Source organism: Spermophilus citellus (genome assembly GCF_964194105.1).
Source record: "Spermophilus citellus genome assembly, chromosome: 3".
NCBI lineage: Eukaryota > Metazoa > Chordata > Mammalia > Rodentia > Sciuridae > Spermophilus > Spermophilus citellus.
The window spans coordinates 50205978-50226398 of NC_138184.1; the positions used below are offsets into that span (position 1 = coordinate 50205978).

General features: G+C 37.3%; 1 protein-coding gene across 4 annotated transcripts in view; it reads left to right on the forward strand.

Annotated features, from left to right (window-relative positions):
• Positions 1–8078: 8078 nt before the first annotated feature.
• Positions 8079–20421, forward strand: part of DCP1A (decapping mRNA 1A) — a 56057-nt gene continuing 43714 nt past the window's right edge. Inside the window, exons 1-3 of one of the 4 annotated variants that reach the window (XM_081284251.1) lie at positions 8079–8333; positions 11438–11478; positions 13080–13207. In XM_081284251.1, the coding sequence (XP_081140377.1) occupies positions 8199–8333; positions 11438–11478; positions 13080–13207 (304 nt within the window). In that variant the 5' untranslated portion in view covers positions 8079–8198. The remainder of the gene's footprint in view (positions 8334–11437; positions 11479–13079; positions 13208–20421) is intronic. The other 3 variants (XM_081284249.1, XM_081284252.1, XM_081284250.1) reach the window with 3 other exon arrangements.

The window sequence follows — 20421 nt, forward strand, 5'->3', positions numbered from 1 at the left end:
CCATCTCAGAGCCTTTCAAGCCACTGGGATTTCAGGCATGCACCACCATGCCCAGCTGGAACAGCTATTCCTTTTGGTTGAAATGTGTTTTTCTGCTTTAGAAAAAATAGGCTAAACTAGTTTACATAACAGAAATATAGTTTTAGGTAACATCTAGCACCTTTAAAAATACTTTTATAAGCTAGGCTTGGTGGTACATGCCTATAGTCCCAGCTACTTGGGAGGCTGAGGTGGAAGGATCACCTGAGCCTCTGAGTTTGAGATTAGTGTGAGCAACATAGTGAGACCCCGCCTCAAAAAGAAAAAATCATAAAGTATCATTTTAAAATGCAAAGTTCTGAGGCATTTATGAAGAAATGAAAGGAAGGAATCAGTCTCCCAAGTATCTATCTGGTAAGAACCAGATAATGAATTTTCCAGTAAGTCCACAACCTTTTGAATATCGATCATGTAAAACAAATATCAGTGGTGAAACAGCAGCACAGGGATAACGAGTTTCACTCATGTGTAGCCAGTGTAATTTAATAGTGTGCCAAGCAGAATGGTAGCAAGACACATGATCTACCTGGACACCAAGGCTAGAAGATGCTAATCCCAACTCAGCAATGAATCATTATATGGCCTTCTGAAAATTAGTTAGCTTTAGTTTCTCTGCCTACAAAGGCAAATAGGAATAAGCAGATACTTCTAGAATAAATCTTTGAAATCCAAGCAGGGGGAATTAAGGAGAAGGATAAGAAGATAAAGGAAAAAGGATTCGAGGGGAAGGAGGAAAGAAAAAATACACATGGGGAAAACAGCAAGACTGAAAAGGTACCTAATGATTATTCTGGGATACACTAAAAAAAATGTGTCCACTTTAGGAAGCATAGAGCCGAAAAATCAAAATATATCAATACAATTAATCAGGCATCAGTCTTCAAATAAATGCTTTGTTAGAGGTAGAATTGAAATTATCACCCCTTTTCTCGGATTTATGCAACCGATAAACACAGAACATCCTAACATCACCATTAATTCAAGAAATCCATTCGAAGCCTTGCCTCTGTTCTAGGCACTGAGAATGTAATAGCAAACAAGACAGACATGGTTTCTGCCTTCATTAAACTTACAAGAGAAGTAAAACATGACTAAATAAATTAATTATAAGATGCAGATAAGTGCTATGAAGAAATCAAGGAATGAGCCTTAAGAATATCTGAGTGGCGGACTATTCCCTGAAGACCTTAAAAGAGCATGCTACAGGGATACTGCCACATCGATGTTCATAGCAGCACAATTCACAATAGCTAGACTGTGGAACCAACCCAGATGCCCTTCAATAGATGAATGGATAAAAAAAATGTGGCATCTATACACAATGGAGTACTATGCAGCAATAAAAAATGACAAAATCATAGAATTTGCAGGGAAATGGATGGCACTAGAGCAGATTATGCTTAGTGAAGCTAGCCAATCCCTAAAAAACAAATACCAAATGTCTTCTTTGATATAATGAGAGCAACTATGAACAGAGCAGGGAGGAAGAGCAGGAAGAAAAGATTAACATTAAACAGAGACATGAGATGGGAGGGAAAGGGAGAGAAAAGGGAAATTGCATGGAAATGAAGGGAGACCCTCATTGTTATACAAAATTACATATAAGAGGTTGTGAGGGGAATGGGAAAATAAACAAGGAGAGAAATGAATTACAGTAGATGGGGTAGAGAGAGAAGATGGGAGGGGAGGGGAGGAGGGATAGTAGAGGATAGGAAAGGTAGCAGAATACAACAGTTACTAATATGGCATTACGTAAAAATGTGGATGTGTAACCGATGTGATTCTGCAATCTGTATTTGGGGTAAAATTGGGGGTTCATAACCCACTTCAATCTAATGTATGAAATATGATATGTCAAGAGCTTTGTAATGTTGTGAACAACCAATAAAAAAAAAAAAGAATATCTGAGTGGGGCTGGGGTGGTGGCTCAGTGGTAGAGTGCTTGCCTAGCATGTGTGAGGCACTGGGTTCCATTCTCCACACCACGTAAAAATAAATAAATAAAATAAAGGTCCATCAACATCTAAAAAAATAATATCTGAGGGATGTCAGAAGGAAGAGTGTTTGATAAATGAGGAACAGCAAGTGCAAAGGATGTGAAGCAAGACTCTTGGCACTCTTGAGAAATTTTTGTTTGTTTTGGGTACTGGGGATTGAACACAGGGGCACTTAACCACTGAACCACATCTCCATCACTTTTTTATATTTTATTTAGAGACAAGATCTCTCTGAGTTCTTAGGGCCTTGCTAAGTTGCTGAGGCTGGCTTTAAACTCATGATCCTCCTGCCTCAGCCAATCAAACTGATGAGATTACAAGTGTCCACCACCTGCCCAGCATGTTGAACAACTTATGGAAGGATACTGTTTTGGACTAGCCTCCTACACTAGGCCCCAGCAGACAAAACCAAATCAGAACAGAATCACTTGTGCTAAGTGACTTAAACTGAATTCTGAAATGGGCCAGTTTTCCAAAGATGGGAGAGTCACAGCAACCAATCAGAAGGGGCCTAGTTTACCTGAGCCAGCATGACAAGTGTATCCTTCTGCTTTAGTCCTTTATTTTCCTATAAGGAAAATAATTTCAAAACTACCAATCTGCTTTTTTGTTGACTGTTTCTGCTTTCTTTAACCCTTTTCTGCCTATAAAGCAGTCTCCACTGCTCAGCTCATCAGAACATTCATTCTACATATTCTTTTAGTTTTTTTTTTCATTTTTATAAACCTAATGCCCATCTCAGAAGACAAGAGCTTCTCATACCAGCTTCTGCATTATAACAAATGATTTTTGTTTGCTAGAGCTGCAATACCATTCTATATATTCTTTAATAAAACAAGTGTTGCCTGATTCTAGAACCATAAAGTCAGATGTGTGAAGTAAAGTTGGATGTTTAAAGATTTTGTCTTTTGATAGCACGTATATAGAAACAGGAAGGTCAGTGGGCTGCGGTAGAAAAAATGAGACAGAAATTCATAAAAGATTGAAATGGAAAGATAAAAAGAGGACAGACCAAGCATTGTCTCCCAGACTATGACATAACCTTTGGATTTTACATTGGAGAAATGGGAAGTTTGTAACTAATTGACGAAGTTACACAGCTGGTAGATTTGGAACCAAAAAACTACCTTGGATACTTATATTCCAGTGTCCTTCACTCCACGGTTGAATTGCATTTATTTATTTATTTATTAGGTCTCCCTATGTACCCAAGTTGGTCTGGACCTCCTGGGCTCAAGTGATCTTCAGTGTCAACTTCCTGATTGGTGAAGACTACCTTCACACCCCGCCATGCCAGGCTAGATCCTATTTTATTTTATTCTACTTTATCTGCAGTGCTGGTCTTGAACCCAGGGGGGCACTACCACTGAGGTACATTCTCAACCCTTTTTATTTTTTACTTCGAAACAGGGTCTTACAAAATTGCCTAGGCTGGCTTTGAACTTATGATCCTCCTGCCTCAGCTTCCCAAATTGCTGGGATTAAGACATATGCCACCACACCTTGACTCCATAATTTTAAATGGCAAACTTTATTTATACCACAAAGCTGCTCAGATTGGAGGAGAGCAGAATTGATCAAATTGTTAGGTTTTCATTTTTTAAATTAGGTTTACTTAAAAAAAAATAATTGATGTACCACATCAATGTTTTTAGCAACTCAATTCACAATAGCTAAACTATGGAACCAACCTAGGTGTCCTTCAACAGATGAATGGATAGAGAAAATGTTATATATATATTGGGCTATATGTATGTGTAGTGTGAATGGAATATTACTCAGCCTTAAAGAAGAATGAAATTATGGCATTTGCCTGTAAATGGATGGAGCTAGAGAATATCATGCTAAGTGAAATAAGCCAATCCTTAAGAACCAAAGGACGAATGTTTTCTCTGATACGTGGATGCTAATTCACAATAAGGGAGAATGCTAGGGAAGAATACAGGTAGTTTGGATTAGAAAGAGGGGAGTGAAGGGAGGATAAGAAGTATAGAGGTAGGAAAGACAGTAGTATAATGAATCAAACATTATTACCCTAGGTGCATATATGATTACATGACTGATGTAATGCTACACCATGTACAACCAGAATAACAAGAAGTTATACACCATTTATGTATGATGTGTCAAAGTGCATTCTACTGTCATGTGTAACTAACTAGAACAAACAAACAAAAATAATGTTAAAAATAATAATAATACTAAGATTTCATCTCACTCCAGAATGGCAGCTATTAAGAAGACCAACAACAATAAGTGTTGGCGAGGATGGTGGCGGGGGGAGAAGTCTCACTCAGCATTGCTGATGGGACTGAAAATTGGAAAGCAGTATGGAGATTCCTTGGAAAACTGGGAATAGAACCACCATTTGACTCAGCTATTCCACTCCTCAATCTATACCCAAAGGACTTAAAGACAGCATACTACAGGGACGCAGCCACAACAATGTTTATATCAGCACAATTCACAATAGCTAAACTATGGAACCAACCTAGATGCCATTCAGTAAATAAATAGATAAAGAAACTGTGGAATATATACACAATGGAATATTATTTAGCATTAAAAGATAATAAAATCATAGCATTTGCAGGTAAATGGATAGAGCTGGAGAATATAATGCTAAGTGAAATTAGGCAACCCCCAAAAACCAAATTCCAAATGATTTCTCTGATTTAAGGATTCTGATCCATAATATGTGTGGGGGTGAGGGTAGGAGGATTAAATGAACTCTAGATAGGGCAAAGGGGGAAAGGGGAGGGAAGGGAGGAGACATAGTAGTAGGAAAATGGTGGAATGCGATGGTCATCATTACCCTAAGTATATGTATGAAGACACGAAGGATGTAACTCTACTTTGTATACAACCAGAGATATGAAAAATTGTGCTATATATGTGTAGTATGAATTGTAATGCATTCTGTTGTCATATATAACAAATTAAAATTCATAAAATGATAAAAAAAATAAGAACAAAATTATGGCATTTGCCAGTAAATGAATGGAGCTGGAGAATATCATGTTGAGTGAAATAAGCCAATCCCAAAAAAACAAATGCCGAATGTTTTCTCTGATATTAAGGATGCTGATTCATAATGGGAGTGGTGGGTGTGGCATGGGAGGAATAGACGAACTCTAGATAGGGCAAAGGGGAGGGAGGGGAAGGAAGGGTGTATGGAGATAGGAAAGGCAGTGGAATGAGATGGACATCATTACCCTAAGTACATGTATGAAGGAATGGTACGACTCTGCATTCTGAATAATCAGAGATATAAAAAATTGTGCTATATGTATGTGTAATGTGAATTGAAATGCATTCTGCTGTTACATATAACAAATTAGAATATGTTTTTTAAAAAAATAATAAACAATAATTGACACAACTGAAAAGTGCGTGAAGGTTTCTAAGTATAGTGTAAGCCTTCTTCCCAATTCTGAACCCAGTCACACAGCTCCCTTCCCCTCATAGTTGTCTCCTGTGTGGCATTCAAGGAGTTGGCTTGTGAGATGGCATGCATTCACAAACATTTATTGAAAATCTAGGACTAGGGATGTGGCTCAGTGGTATTGCACTTGCCTGGCATTCATAAGGCCCTGGGTTCACTCTCCAGTACTGCTGAGAGAGAGAGAGGAGAGAGTGCTGGGAAAGGGAGGGACAGTCTACTCTTTGCCTTTGCTAGGTACTGGGGACCTTCTAGACCAGATGCCATCTCTCCCCATCTTACAGTCTATTGTGTAAAGACACAAGAAAGATCTTGAGATTTAATTTACACATCTAAGAAAAAATTAGATATTAAAATAAATGAGAGTGATTTTCAATTCCAAAACATTCACACTGTCTTTAATATAATTTAAGAGCTGTATAGAGCAGGAGAGTCAATATTAACATATTTCAGGGGCATGCAAAATGCATTTTGAAGTGATCTATCTTTCTATTCTAAGTATGAAAATTCTCTAAAATAGCTTAGTGTTCTTCCCTAAGCTAGCCCTGCTCAATCAAAATTAAAAGGAAATGATTTAGACAGGGTGTGGTAACACATGCCTATAATCCCAGTAACTCAGGAGGCTGAGGTAGAAGGATTGCAAGTCCAAGGCAAGCCTCAGCAAATAAGTGAGGCTCTACACAACTTAGCAAGACACTGTCTCAAAATATAAAATAAAAAGGACTGGAGAATGTGACTCAGTGATTAAGCACCCCTGGGTTCAATCCCAGTACCAAATAAATAAATAGAAAAGAAAAAAAAAGAAAACAAGAAAAAAAAAAGGAAATGCCTTAGATTATTTTTAGGAAATCTAAGTAAGAAAAAAATTAAATATAGTTCCAGGTGTGCTTTTTAAATTTTGTACCAAGTGAATGCACTACCTTTAAAATAATACACACATTTTAAAATTAGGGTGCAGGTTTTTAAAAATGGATTGAAGGGGATGGTGTTGTGGTAGAGCACTTGCCTAGCATGGGTGAGGCAATGGATTCATTCCCCCTCAACACATAAAAATAGAAACAAATAAAATAAAGCTGTCCATCTACGACTAAAATAAATAAATAAATAAATAAGTGTGTGTGTGTGTGTGTGTGTGTGTGTGTGTGTGTGTGTGTGTATTTTAATGGATTGAAGGTAGGTGGGAGGAATTAGGGGTCCTGCCTCCATCCACTGGGAGAAAGGACGACCCAGTTCTGAAAGAAGAATCCCAGGGATCCTTTGATTCTAATACCAGAATCCCACTAACTAGCATGGAACTTTGAGAAACTGATTTATTATTCCCTAGTCTGAATTCAATCCTCTATCAAATAGGGATGACTACATCTTTCCTACCTCCCTACTGGGCTGTAAAATAGCCAGAGCCCTTACCTTATTTTCCTGAGAAACACCTACTCATCCCTGAAGCACCATTCGAACATCACCTCCTCCCTGAAGCCTTCCTAGGCATTCCTGGACAGAAGGAGTTAGTGGTTTCATCTCTGGGTTTCAGAAAGAGATATCTCTAGCATTCGCCCTGTTTGCTTGCATAGTTGTACTTCTTTCAGTTTCTCCCAGGGCCAGGAAGATATTTTTAAAAAGAGTTGGAAGGGCTCAAGGGGTCACCAGTTACTAATTAGGAGTTCTAAGAATATTTGTGTAATGAAGGGTAAATGAATGATATATTTTTCTTTGCCCGCATTTGTACATGCTTCAGACATGATTCTGTAAAGAATACGGTTTCTCTTTTTAGTAACAACGTTCCTGGGAATAAAATCATAAACAATACAAGTGTTACTTTGATGAAAATACTTTTTTTTTTCCTTTCAAAAACTTTCAATTCCTTTGGGGTGTCTTTTCAATAAAAGAAAAGGTTTTTAAAGAAGTCTGAGACAATGCTCGCTGTAGTCTCCGCATCTTATTTTATCTTTACCCAAGTATCTGGCTCTTTAAGAATACTTTAAGATACTCAACGGAGGTTTGCTGTAAGAATGAACAGTCTAATTCTTTAAAGGATGCCAAACAAACCCAAGCCTTCAGGGCTTTTCCTAGTACTGGAAACGTTTGTGTGAGATCCAGATGAGGAAAATAAGGGGCAAAAGTGGACGGGGAAACATCGCTGTTGTAGTTCCAGGCAGGTTAATTTGGCTGTTTTGAAACTTTTCTTTCAGATATCATCAAATTACTAACGGTGTTGATGTGGTCAGATCTGATACTGGGGGTTAATTTTCGGAGCTGCCCCCTTTCCACGTTTTTCTTTATTTCTCAATGGCCCGTGGAGCTCAGCATTTCCACGGCGGTGCTTTGATTCTGTGGCTCCCTTCCTTGCCGCGAGAGGCCGAAGCAGACACCCGACGGTGCCCAGCATCTCCTAGCAGGAGCCTGGAACACACGCGTATAGCCCCGGGCACCCGGACGTTTTAGCGCGAGAAGATGAAGCGCCTAGGACTCCCGCCAGCCGACTCTGCCGCGCAGGCGTGCTGGCTGCTTCAGACCGTTGGGCCCCTGGGACCTAACGTCACCGGAACTCGTAACTGGCGGTGTGCAAGCGGCGGAACAGAATGGTTCACGTACCGCCCCGCCGTGAGGCACAGCTGAGAGGCGGAAGTTAAGGGTACTGATGCAGCTGGGGGAACTTTGCCTGGATCGCACTTTCCTGTTCGCTACTCCGCCCCCGCTGGAGGGGCTGAGCTCTGGGATTCAAGATGGAGTCGCTGAGTCGAGCTGGGCAGGAGATGAGCCTGGCGGCCCTGAAGCAACACGACCCCTACATCACCAGCATAGCAGACCTCACGGGCCAGGTCGCTCTGTACACCTTCTGCCCTAAAGCCAACCAGTGGGTGAGTGAGGTTTATCCCTAGAAGACGCCAGTCCGGTTGCTGCCGCCTCTTAAAGGGACAGCGCAAGCTGCCTGGGGTGGGGGGCAAAGCTAGAGGCCAGGGCGGTGGAGGCGAGGCCAGGAACTGTCCAAGAGCCGGACCAGGGCCTCAGGGGTGTCGGCAGCGCGTGGAGTTAGGCGGAAGGAGTGAAAAAGTAGGCCCGAGACATCTCAGGGAAAAGCCGCTGGAGGCGGGGGGGATTGGAGCAAGATCAGTCCCTTGGGGTCAGGTCTGAGGACGTGGGCGACTTGCCTTCTTTACATATGCATTAGGGAATATGAGACCGGTAGGACGAAAAGATGCCTGAAAGCTTATGTTTGAAGCTTCGAGGATTATTAGATAAATTATATATACATAATCTAAAAATGAACACCCCTTCTCTCCCCCAACAGACATACACGTGAGCCCTCTTCCCAGAGGTCATTAGGATTTGAAATTTGAAATCCAATTAGTTTGAGTGAGTTTGGCTTTAATTGAACTACACTGTATTTCCAGAATTTTGGAAAAGATTTCAAACAATTAAGGAAGGGGCTTCTATGTTAATTGGATTCCCTGGAGACCTTTTACAGGGAAAGGAGACCGATGATGTCACCTCTGAATGCTGCCTTCAAACTAAGTACTTACTGGCTTTTTGTGCACCAGAGAAGATCCAAAAAGTTGTATTAAGTCTGTTCACTGACTTTTGTTAACTCTTCCTTGAAGCTTCATTAGTTGTTTACATAAGTTCCCCGTTTTTTGTGATTGACCCTTTCTAATTAACTCTTTCAGCTATAGGCTTTACACCGGTAAAATAATTCATAAATGTTGGTTAGATTAAATTCATCAATGGCATTCACATTTCAATGAGAAATCCTTAAACAAAACTGAAAAGAATATCGTAATATGTTTTTTACAACATACAAATGCATTAGAATTTTTAAACTGTGGAGTTTGTTTTAAGTAAGAAATACAAGCTACAAAGACCTCAATTGAAAAATAAGCTGCTATTTGCTTATTTGCATCATGACACATAGGGGATAATCAAAATCTTCTCTGTTATTTTATACTGAGTTATAACTTTGCACAATGTTTTTTGGGGACAAATTTTCTTTTACTGTGAGGCAATTATCAGTTTCTGTTTTTCTTAATTTTTTTTGTTATTTGTAAATGGACACGATACATTTATATTATATTATTTTTTTTTTATGTAGTGCTGAGGATCAAATCCCATGCTTCACACATGCTAGGCGAGTGCTCTACCACAGAGCCACACCCTAATCCCAATTATCAGTTTCTTATACTTTTTTTTTTTTTTTTTTTTTTTTTTTTTTGGTACTAGGGATTGAACCCAGGGGTGCTTAATCACTGAGCCACATCCCCAGTCCTTTTTTATTTCTTATTTCAGGACAGGGTCTCACTAAGTTGCTGAGGCTGGCTTTGAACTTCTAATCCTCCTGCCTCTGCATCCCAATTTACTGTGATTATCAGTGTCCACAAGCACACCCAGCTACTAGTAACATTTTTAAAGGCAAGAAAAGGCCTCAATCCTTAGGAAAGAAAAGTGTCACCATGATATTTAAGCTAAGGTAATATTCTTTGAAGAAGTCAAGACAACAATTTATTTTTAATTCCAACAAATTTGGGCTGGAGATGTGGCTCAAGCGGTAGCGCGCTCGCCTGGCATGCGTGCGGCCCGGGTTAGATCCTCAGCACCACATACCAACAAAGGTGTTGTGTCCGCCGAGAACTAAAAAATAAATATTAAAAAAAAAATTTCTCTCTCTTTCTCTCTCTCTCTCTCCTCTCTCACTCTCTCTAAAAAAAAAAAAATTCCAACAAATTCAGTTTGATATGAATAACATTAAAGTTTTAAAAGTTTGCTAGTACTGGGGTTGTGGCTCAGTGGTAGAGTGCTTGCCTAGCACTGGATTCATTTCTCAGCACCTCATATAAATAAATGAATAAAATAAAAGTCCACACATCTAAAAATAAATAAATAAATAAGTTTGTTAGTTACATTAAAATTCTTACAACCAATCTAGACTGTGAATTGCAGACCGGTAGGATGATTTACTTTTGAAAATGAAACAGTGTAACTGTTTAAAAAATCTAAATAAGCTCTTGTAGCAAAGAAAAAGTGGTAATGAGTTGCTTTCTGAATCATATTTTCACTTAAATTTAATTTTTTTCTTAGAGACCTATAGTGATTACTGAAGGCAGATTATAGTTTCTTTTCTTTTTTTTTTTTTTTTTAGAGAGAGGAGAGAGAGAGAATTTTTAATATTTATTTTTTAGTTCTCGGCGGACACAACATCTTTGTTAGTATATGGTGCTGAGGATCGAACCCGGGCCACACGCATGCCAGGCGAGTGCGCTACCGCTTGAGCCACATCCCCAGCCCAGATTACAGTTTCAATATCCATAACTCTTCAACAGTTCTAAAAATAACAAACTGTTTGATAGTTATTCTTAACTAACCACAAAATTTGTTACTCTTAAAAAATACCAAAAATCCCTCAGTGATGAAACAAAGTATCCTGTAAGAAAATTTCATTTCTTTTCTATTAATTTTTATAAACTTTAAAATAAAAGTTAAAAGTTAATTCTACAGTTTTGTCCTTTATTAGTTAAATAGGAAAAATGTTGCAGGTATAAATATGTTCCTGGTTTAAACATTGCATATGTATGCATACGTATGCACTAATAACACTGAATGGATACATGAGAAACTGGTAATAGCAATTTGTGGAGTGAGAAGGAGACTTCCTATTCAAAAGTGTGGTAAATATAACATGTTGATTTTTTTTTTTTTTAAGATAGAGTGAGAGAGGAGAGAGAGAGAGAGAGAGAGAGAATTTTTTAATATTTATTTTTTTTTAGTTCTCGGCGGACACAACATCTTTGTTGGTATGTGGTGCTAAGGATCGAACCCGGGGCCGCGCGCATACCAGGCGAGCGCGCTACTGCTTGAGCCACATCCCCAGCCCATAACATGTTGATTTTAAACATGAAGCATTTTTTTCTCCATTGGGACTTTTGGAGTTGGATTTTAAGAAACAAACTAATTGATTCATTATCTGTTACAGGAGAAGACTGATATAGAAGGGACCTTATTTGTATATCGAAGGTAAGCTTTTTAAAAAAAAAAAATTAATGATGGGGGACTAGGAATATAGCTCGGTATTAGAGCGCTTACCCAACATGCATGAGGCCCTAGGTCCAATCCTCATTACTGCAGATAAGTAAATGAAATACAATGGGGAGCAATGTCATGTGAAGTGGTTCATTTCTGTTTATTTATCTTTGGAATTTTCCTTCTTATTCCCTTCAGTTTTTCATCCACTCCTAGCTGTGAGATTCTAACCTATTTCCCTTCTCTTATCCTTCCTGTGATTCAGAATAAACAGAACTAGAATTTATTTAGGAGTCTAGCAAAATCATTACAAAATAGAATGCATTTTTGAGTGATGAATGAATCTGAAACAGATGCCTGCCTCTCATTCCCTATATTTAAAAAGGACATAAAATAATATATCCAAGTACACAGACACACATATGAGAGAAAGAGTTTATATATAAATTAGTTCTATAAAGTAAGTAGTTCAGAGTTGATCTCTGTGTTCTGTAGTTTGTTTTGGGGGTTTTGTTTGTTTGTTTGTTTAACTAAGGATTGAATCCAGGGGCACTTTAACGCATTATGTGAATTTTGGTTAAAAGTGTACCAGATAGCACTTAGTATAGAATCACTTAATATAGAAGAAACTGGATTTGAAATCAAAAAACCTAAAATTAAATTCCATTTATATTATTTGGGTAACTGGGCGTAGCCATTAATCATTAGCTTATTTCCTAATCTGTAGAATAAAATTCTGTTACCTCCCCATGTATGTCACTGAGAAACAGTAAAATATTAGATACATGTAAGGAAGATCCAAAGGATTGTGTTCTCCCATTATGGGAACTAATACACTTCTTATTGTAGGAGTCAGGTCTTTTCCATCTAATTCAGAAGAACTATGTAAAGACATATTTGGTGTTAAGAAAAACTATTATTGTAGTGGTAGACATCATTATAGCCAATTCTGTACCATATTTAAAATAAGTGATACTTTTTCCAGCAAATATTTATCATACTTACTATGTGTCTATCTTTGGGAAACATCTGTGAAAAAAAATAAGACAGAAATCCCCATTTACATACAGCTTACATTCTAGTTGGAGGAGGAAGCCAATAAAAATAAAAAATAAGTGGAATGGATGAAGAGGGAAAAGTCAGGGATATTTAGGTTGGGTAGTATTAAAAATGGTAGTTCAGATAGGCTTCATTGAGTAGGTAATATTTGAGCAAATGCTCAAAAAAGATAGCTGTGATTTGGGGGTACTGGTCCAGACAGAGGTCTTTAGGAAGAAGCACTCCTGCAAAGAGAGGAGAGCCCAATGTGGCTGGAGCAGGGGAAGCAAGAAAAGAGAATCAGAGATTGAAGTGGGGGTGGAGAATTGGGAGTATGTCTTGTTGGTCTTAGTAAGGACTTTGGCCTATGTTCTAAGAAACTAAATCCTAAAACTTCTCAGCAGGGATATACAAGGTGACTTAAATTTTTTGTTAATGGTTTTAAGTGTGATATTATATAATGTCCTAATGTATTCATTTTTTTAATGAAAATAAAGAGGAGATAACATTTCTGCAAATTAAAATGTAACTATGGATTTTCTTCTATTAAATCTCAGGTCAGCTTCACCTTACCATGGTTTTACCATTGTAAATCGACTGAATATGCACAATCTAGTTGAACCAGTGAATAAAGATTTGGAGTTTCAGCTTCATGAGCCATTTCTTCTGTATAGAAATGCAAGCTGTGAGTATTTATGTTTATATTTAAGTCAGTGACTTTAATCTCAGTATATTATTTTTGGAGTTTGAAACTAAAATACAAAATGTGGACTACACTCTGTTTTATGATTATAAATGAGTCTCTTGGTAAGATCAGATCTTTTGTCCTTGACTCTAAAATTGGAAATACTTTCTTGTATATAATAACTTATGTTATTTTAGCTAGCTATACTATTATTAGCCTTCTGTTTTGTTTGTTTTTTGAAAATAAGTTTTACTCCTTTGTTTTTGTTATAGCACTGGACTCTTAGCTGCCCATGCCCCTGAGCAACAGAACTTAGTTGAGGAAACACAAGATGGGAAATACATACTTCTTTCCACAAAGAAAGTATGGGCTTTTATGGGGCTGGGGTTGTAGCTCAATGGTAGAGCACTTGCCTAGCACATGTGAAGTACTGGGTTCGATCCTCACCACATATAAATACATAAATAAATAAATAGATGCAATTTTAAAGAAAAAAATAAATAAGTAAAATAAAAGTATTGGGCTGGGGCTGGGGCTTAGTGGTAGTGCACTTGCCTCGAACATATAAGGCACTGGGTTTGATCCTCAGCAGCACATAAAAGTAAATAAATAAAGGTATTGTGTCCATTTACAACTAAAAAAAAAATTTTTTTTTTTTTTTAATGTAATCTATGTGGGGTAGGCAGGTCAACTGAGACTCATAAATGCATGAGAGACATTCAGTTGGAGAATGAGGATTATCATCTTTTTCTGGTTCCTAACCCAGGGTCTTTTCAGACATTTTATAGGCTCTAATAATGATTAATGCAGTCAGCAAAGTTAGAGTGACCTTTTCCTTTTCAAGAAAGAAAAGTACAGAAATGTAGACAGTAATCTAGGACCGACAAAAATGTCAATATTCTATAACTCTGACCCTATCAGAGATTAATTTATTATAATAAGACTAAATCATTGGAAGTATTTATTATTGAGTTAATTAGAATATTCTTGGGGAGAAAAATGAACTGATGCATTTTATTTTAGAAATTTAAAAAATATATATATTTATTTTTTAGTTGTAGTTGGACACAATACCTTTATTTTATTTATTTTTATATGGTTGCTGAGGATCGAACCCAGGGCTTCACACATGGCTAGGCAAGCACTCTACCACTGAGCCACAACCCCAGCCCTAGAGAGATTTTTAACAAGAGATAGAAACAAAGGTTTTCTTAGTGACTCAAGTATAATGATGCACACCTGTAATCCCAGCAACTCAGAAGCCTGAAGCAGGAGAATTTTAACTTTGAGGCCAGCCTCAGCAATTTAGCAAGACCTTGTCCAAAAATAAAAAGGGCCAGGCATGGTAAGCTCATGACTGTAATCCCTGCAGCTCTAGAGACTGAGATAGGAGGATCACAAGTTCAAAGCCAGCCTCAGCAACTTAGCGAGGACCTGAACAACTTAGTGAGACCCTGTCTCAAAATTTAAAAAAAAAAAATAGGTTGGGGATGTCACTGAGTGGCTGGGTTCGATCCCTGGCACCAAAAAATAGAAATAAAAATAAAAACGGATGGGGATGTAGCTCAGTGGTAGTGCATTCCAGGGTTTATTCCCAGTAATGGAGGGGAAGGGGGTTTTTTTAGTTGAATGAAAACTCACTTAACTAGGTCCTTCTTTGGGGGAAAGTATTTAAAGAAATAGCTGTATTCAGGAGAAGTGACAAAACAACAAGCAGTGATTGGAGAGTGTTGAAGTCTTTCTTAAGTGTATGTTTTGTCTACCTCATCTTTAAAGTAGAAAATAGACTTATCATGTCAGCAAGCTATTGAGTTGTTTAGGGATTTGTTCTTTAAATAAAAAGTTAATATCTGATTGTGCATTTGAGTAATTACACCTGATTCTGTAGCTATTCTTTTGTCGTTCTCCTATGGGAAATACCACCAAGACACCTGACCCATTTAATTCAAATTACACCTTCATATCCAGCTTTTTTTCATTCAACTTTTAGAGTCAATGTAATAGAATAATGAACTATAAATGTTTCTAGTTCTAATTATTAGTCCTTCTTTGTTTATTTTAGTTTTTCCGCATTTATAAAAAGTACCTACCCACTCCACTCCCAAGAAAAAGGTAAAATCTTACAGAGAGAATGCTTTTATTAACCAAGGTCTTAGGTTTGGAGATTCTCTCAAATCTTTCAGAAACACTATATTTTCATTCTTTACAAGGGCCTTTTAACAGCCACAAAAGGCTTCATTGGGATTTCAGTAAATAATGGGGAGGTTGCAGATTCTCTAGTATTGAGAAATGTTCTGATCTCTTTACTTCTGATTCCCAACTTATAGACTGAGGAAACAGAGAACTTAGAGACATTTAGAAACTTGTTCAGGATTTGCAGACGTAATAAGTGAAAGACCCAGTACTCAAAACTAGGGCTGTTTGTCTTCAAAGTCAATCCTTTCTACTCTACTGCAGCAATGAAATTATATAATTCATCAGTACACCTTCCATAGCAGTACTATCCTGTAGAACTCTGCAAAGACAGAAAATTTCTGTATCAGCACTGTCCAATAGAGTGACTGATCACTAAGTGCCTGAAATGTGGCTGCTAGTATAAATGAGAGAGAATCTTTTTTTAGTTTATTTAATCCTTTTGAATTTATACAGCTACATGCTCTAGTAGTTACCACATTGGACAGTGGAAATCTAAAGCATGAATTTGTACTCTATCTAACATACCCTTTGTTGTATAATACCTAAATTGCACAAACCACTTGGGACACTTTGGGTTAGTTTTTGTTGTTGTTCTGGTTCGGGGGGTTTGTTGTTGCTGTTTTTTCTTTTTTTGTTTGTTTGTTTGGTTGGTTGGTTGGTTGGTTGGTTGGTTTTTGTACCAAGATTCGAACCCAGGGGCTCTTTACGACTGAGCTACATCCCAACCCTTTTTTATTTTTTATTTTGAGACAAGATCTCGCTAAATTGCTGAGGCTGGCTTTGAACTTGCAATCCTCCTGCCTCAGCCTCCCAAGTTGCTGGGATTGTCGGCGTGTGCTGCCATGCCCAGATTAGGGTTAGTTCTTATGCCTCTCATTTAAAACATTCCTTTTTGAAATTTTATAAATGATTTCTAAATAGAAAGCTGTAGAATATATTCCTGAGGGTGGTTTTGCCATGGTAACACTTCTTTGGGATGAAATTTAGTTTGCAGACAAGAATTCTATTCTAGGCTTTGCCATTTTGCTGGCTGTAACCTGAGATAAATCACTTAAGCCACTGATCTGACCTGTTTATCCTAAAAGGGCATCATGAATATAAGATATTTTTGTCAGCCAAATACCTTTTAAATGCAAAATATCAAAGACTTTGTCTCCATCCTAAACTCAAGCCAGATGATCTTATTAGTATGGTCAAGGTTGTCTTATAACCCAGGCCTCCAGTGTGCTTCTGACTAGTACCATGGACAAGCTAGGGACTCCAATATCTATCTACCTCTGTACATCTCCCCCCAACCTCTTCCTCTCTCTCTCTGCAGTGCTCCTCAAATTCAGGGCCTCATACATGGTAGGCAAGTGTTCTACAAGTGATCTACATCCCTAGCCCACTTTCTCTTTATAAATATTTCAAATGTTGTAGGGTTCGTTACCAGGCAGCCTGAGGCATGCATGATAAGTTGAAAAAGTCTGTAAAACATGAAAAATTTTTCAGAAAACTTTTTGGGAGCTTGGGGTTTACTGGAAATCCAACATAGGCCTCTTTGCATGCTAGGCAAGCGCTCTACCACAGAGTTACATCCCCCAAAATATTTAAAAAAAAAAAAAAAAAAAGCAAACTGATCACAAGAGCACACATCTGTATTTGCAGTCATTTGGGAGTTTGCAGCTAGCCTAGGCAACATAATGAAACCTGGTCTCAACATCAAAACAGAACAAAAACAGTTCTTCCCAATGGATTATGGTGTTACAAAGATCTTTTGGTTTATGAATCTGCGTACTACCATCAATCTAGTGATCTGTTTTCACTTGTAAATTCAATCCATTTTACTAACTAACTGGATTATAAAACCACTCCATAGAGACTTCTATGATTTCTATGATAGGCACATCAAAGAAAATATTCAGTTCCTGTCCAGTAGTATCTTATACAGACATTTAGAAACACAATCTAGAATGCATAGCATAGTTGAAGAGAGAGTAGGGGCCAGCATGAAAGTGAAAACTTAAAGCTAAAATCGGAGACATAGAAGCTGACATTAGTTGTCAGCTATTATGGGGTTCTTGAAGATACACGCACTCCATAATATTAGGCTGCCGTTGTGCAACAAAGTAGAGAACTAAGACCCACAAACCACATATAACTAAATCTCCTAATTAGTTCTTAGCAATTAATTGGGAAGTATCTGCCCCCCAATCTAGGGAGATGGCAACCACGTTTATCTCAGTCTGAATTATGGGTAAGAAGGAAAATGTCATCCTTGAAAATTGTAACCATGAATTTTTTTCTCATACAGATTTGATATTCAAGTTAAACTGTTCATTTGGTATAATTTCTTACTTAGGCAAAGAAATTAACATAAAATTGCCTCAGTTGGTAAGTACTCTAGGATACCTACAGAAGCAAAAGTAAAACCTTTTTATAAGATATAATTCTTTTTTTTTTTTAAATAACCTATGGTATTTTTTTTAAAACATTTATTCTTTAGTTGTAGGTGGACACAATACCTTCATTTAATTTTTTTGTGGTACTGGGGATCAAACTCAGTGCCTCATGCATGCTAGGCGAGCGCTTTTCATCTGAGCTCCAACCCCAGCCCCTTACAAGACACAATTCTTAACCTAGTTTGCCCAGAAATTTCACAGATAAGCTTCATTTAGTTCAAAATTACTAAATGTGCAAGAAAACAATTCCCAGTGAATGAAAGGCAGTAAATATATAACGCAACAGCAGGATTAGGCAACACTTTACAAAAAATTTAGTTAACAGAATGATCAGGTACACACTTTAATGAATGCAACTATCAAATATAGATTATAAAATGAAGCAAAAGGAAATAAAAAATATAAGATCAAATGCTACTTTAAAATAACAGACTAAGTAAAACTTATAGAAATTGAAATTTTAATTACGGAAATAAACTCTACATGGATTCAACAGTTAATTAGTAACAGGTAAAGAAAACTAGTGGGCTGGGGATGTGGCTCAAGCGGTAGCGCACTCGACTGGCGTGCGTGCGGCCTGGGTTCGATCCTCAGTACCACATACCAACAAAGATGTTGTGTCCGCCGAGAACGAAAAAATAAATATTAAAAAGTCTCTTTCTCTCTCTCTCTCTCTCCCCCCTCTCTCACTCTCTCTTTAAAAAAAAAAAAAAAAAAAAGTTTAAAAAAAAAAAAGAAAACTAGTGAACTAGAAGAAAAATCTAGAAATACACAATGTATTCCCAAAAGCAGGGGCAGATGGCAAGGGAGAGAATGGAAGTAAGACAAAGAGGATAGAATTAAAGTCTAATATATAATGGATACAGATTTTAAAGTAATAAAAGTAGATTTGAGAGAGGCAATATTTGAAGAGATTATGATTTAAGTTTTCAGAATTCCTAAAAGGAATAAACCTTAATAACAATAAAATGGGCCCAAAGCATGAAAAATAGAAATACACGCCTTAAAAAATATTAAAGGCAAAGAGACAGAAACTAAAGGCTACTTGAGATAGCATATTTATTTATAAAGGAACACCAGTCAGGCTAACACATACTCCACAGAGGACTGAGGAGAAAACAACCAACAAATCAGAAATTCAAGACAATACAGATATTTTCAACAAGAGCAGAACATTTGTCTCCAGCAGATCTGGCTATAAGATCTTCTAAAGCAGCTTTCTGCAGGAGTGAGCACTAGCCATGTGTGGCTGTTGAGCTCTTGGAATAGTGCTAGTGCAGCAGTAGCTCAGTTTTAAATCTCATTTCCTTTTATGCATCTGTTTGACATCAGTTAATTTAAGCTTAATAGTGTAATTCCAGGGCTGGGGATGTGGCTCAAGCGGTAGCGCGCTCGCCTGGCGTGCGTGCGGCCCGGGTTTGATCCTCAGCACCACATACCAACAAAGATGTTGTGTCCGCCGAGAACTAAAAAATAAATATTAAAAAAAAATTTAAAAAAAAAAATAGTGTAATTCCAATGGATATATTCCAAAAAGAAAATGGAACATGGAAGGAATGAGATATAAGAAACAATAATAAGCCCAGGGGCACAAATAAAGGTAAACATTGACTATAAAACAAAAAAATTATAGTTTTGGTATTAAGAAACAAGGTGAGGGGGATAGTAGAGGATAGGAAAGGCAGCAGAATACAACAGACACTAGTATGGCAGTATGAAAAAAGGTGAATGTGTAACCGATGTGATTCTGCAGTCTGTATATGGGGTAAAAATGGGAGTTCATAACCCACTTGAATCAAATGTATGAAATATGATATGTCAAGAGCTTTGTAATGTTTTGAACAACTAATAAAAAAAAGAAAGAAAGAAAGAAACAAGTGAAACTGGATTGGTGGTATATCCCAGTGATGATATACTTGCTTAGCATCTGCTAGGACCTGGGTTTGATCCCCAGTACCCACAAAAATAATAAAATTAAAATATTGCAGTTATCTACTATAGAACAAAAGTAGGATACTTTAACTTTCACCCTGTATACCAAAAAAAAAAAAAATGAATTCCAGGTTACCATTTTCACTCTTGAGAGGTGTCCACAGAAGTAGCAATCAAAGGACACCTGGTATTGGTCTTGGGGAAAAGTACTTTCTAGGAGAAACATAGTGAAGCCCAAAAATAAAATGGCAGAAATAAGAAAATCAGTAATTAGAATAAATGCAAATTGAACTAAATTTGCCAGCTAAATGAGATTGGATAAACATAGAATTTGCCTATATGCAGTTTGTTAAAAGTAGGGGTAGAATGAGACATATCAGGCATATGTTAACCAAAAAAGGCTGATGTAACTATGTTAATCATTACTGACAAAAAGCATCAGTAGGGATAAATGTTAAATACATGAAGATGAAAGGAATAAATAATCTAGAAGATTTGAGTTAATACATACCTAATATATATCACAATTATAAATTGAATGTTGAAAATCCCTAATCAAAATGGGAAACTATAACAGACTACTTTAATAATTGACAGATAAAGCAGAGAATTTAATGTTATGGAGGAGTGTGTTTATGCTATCCA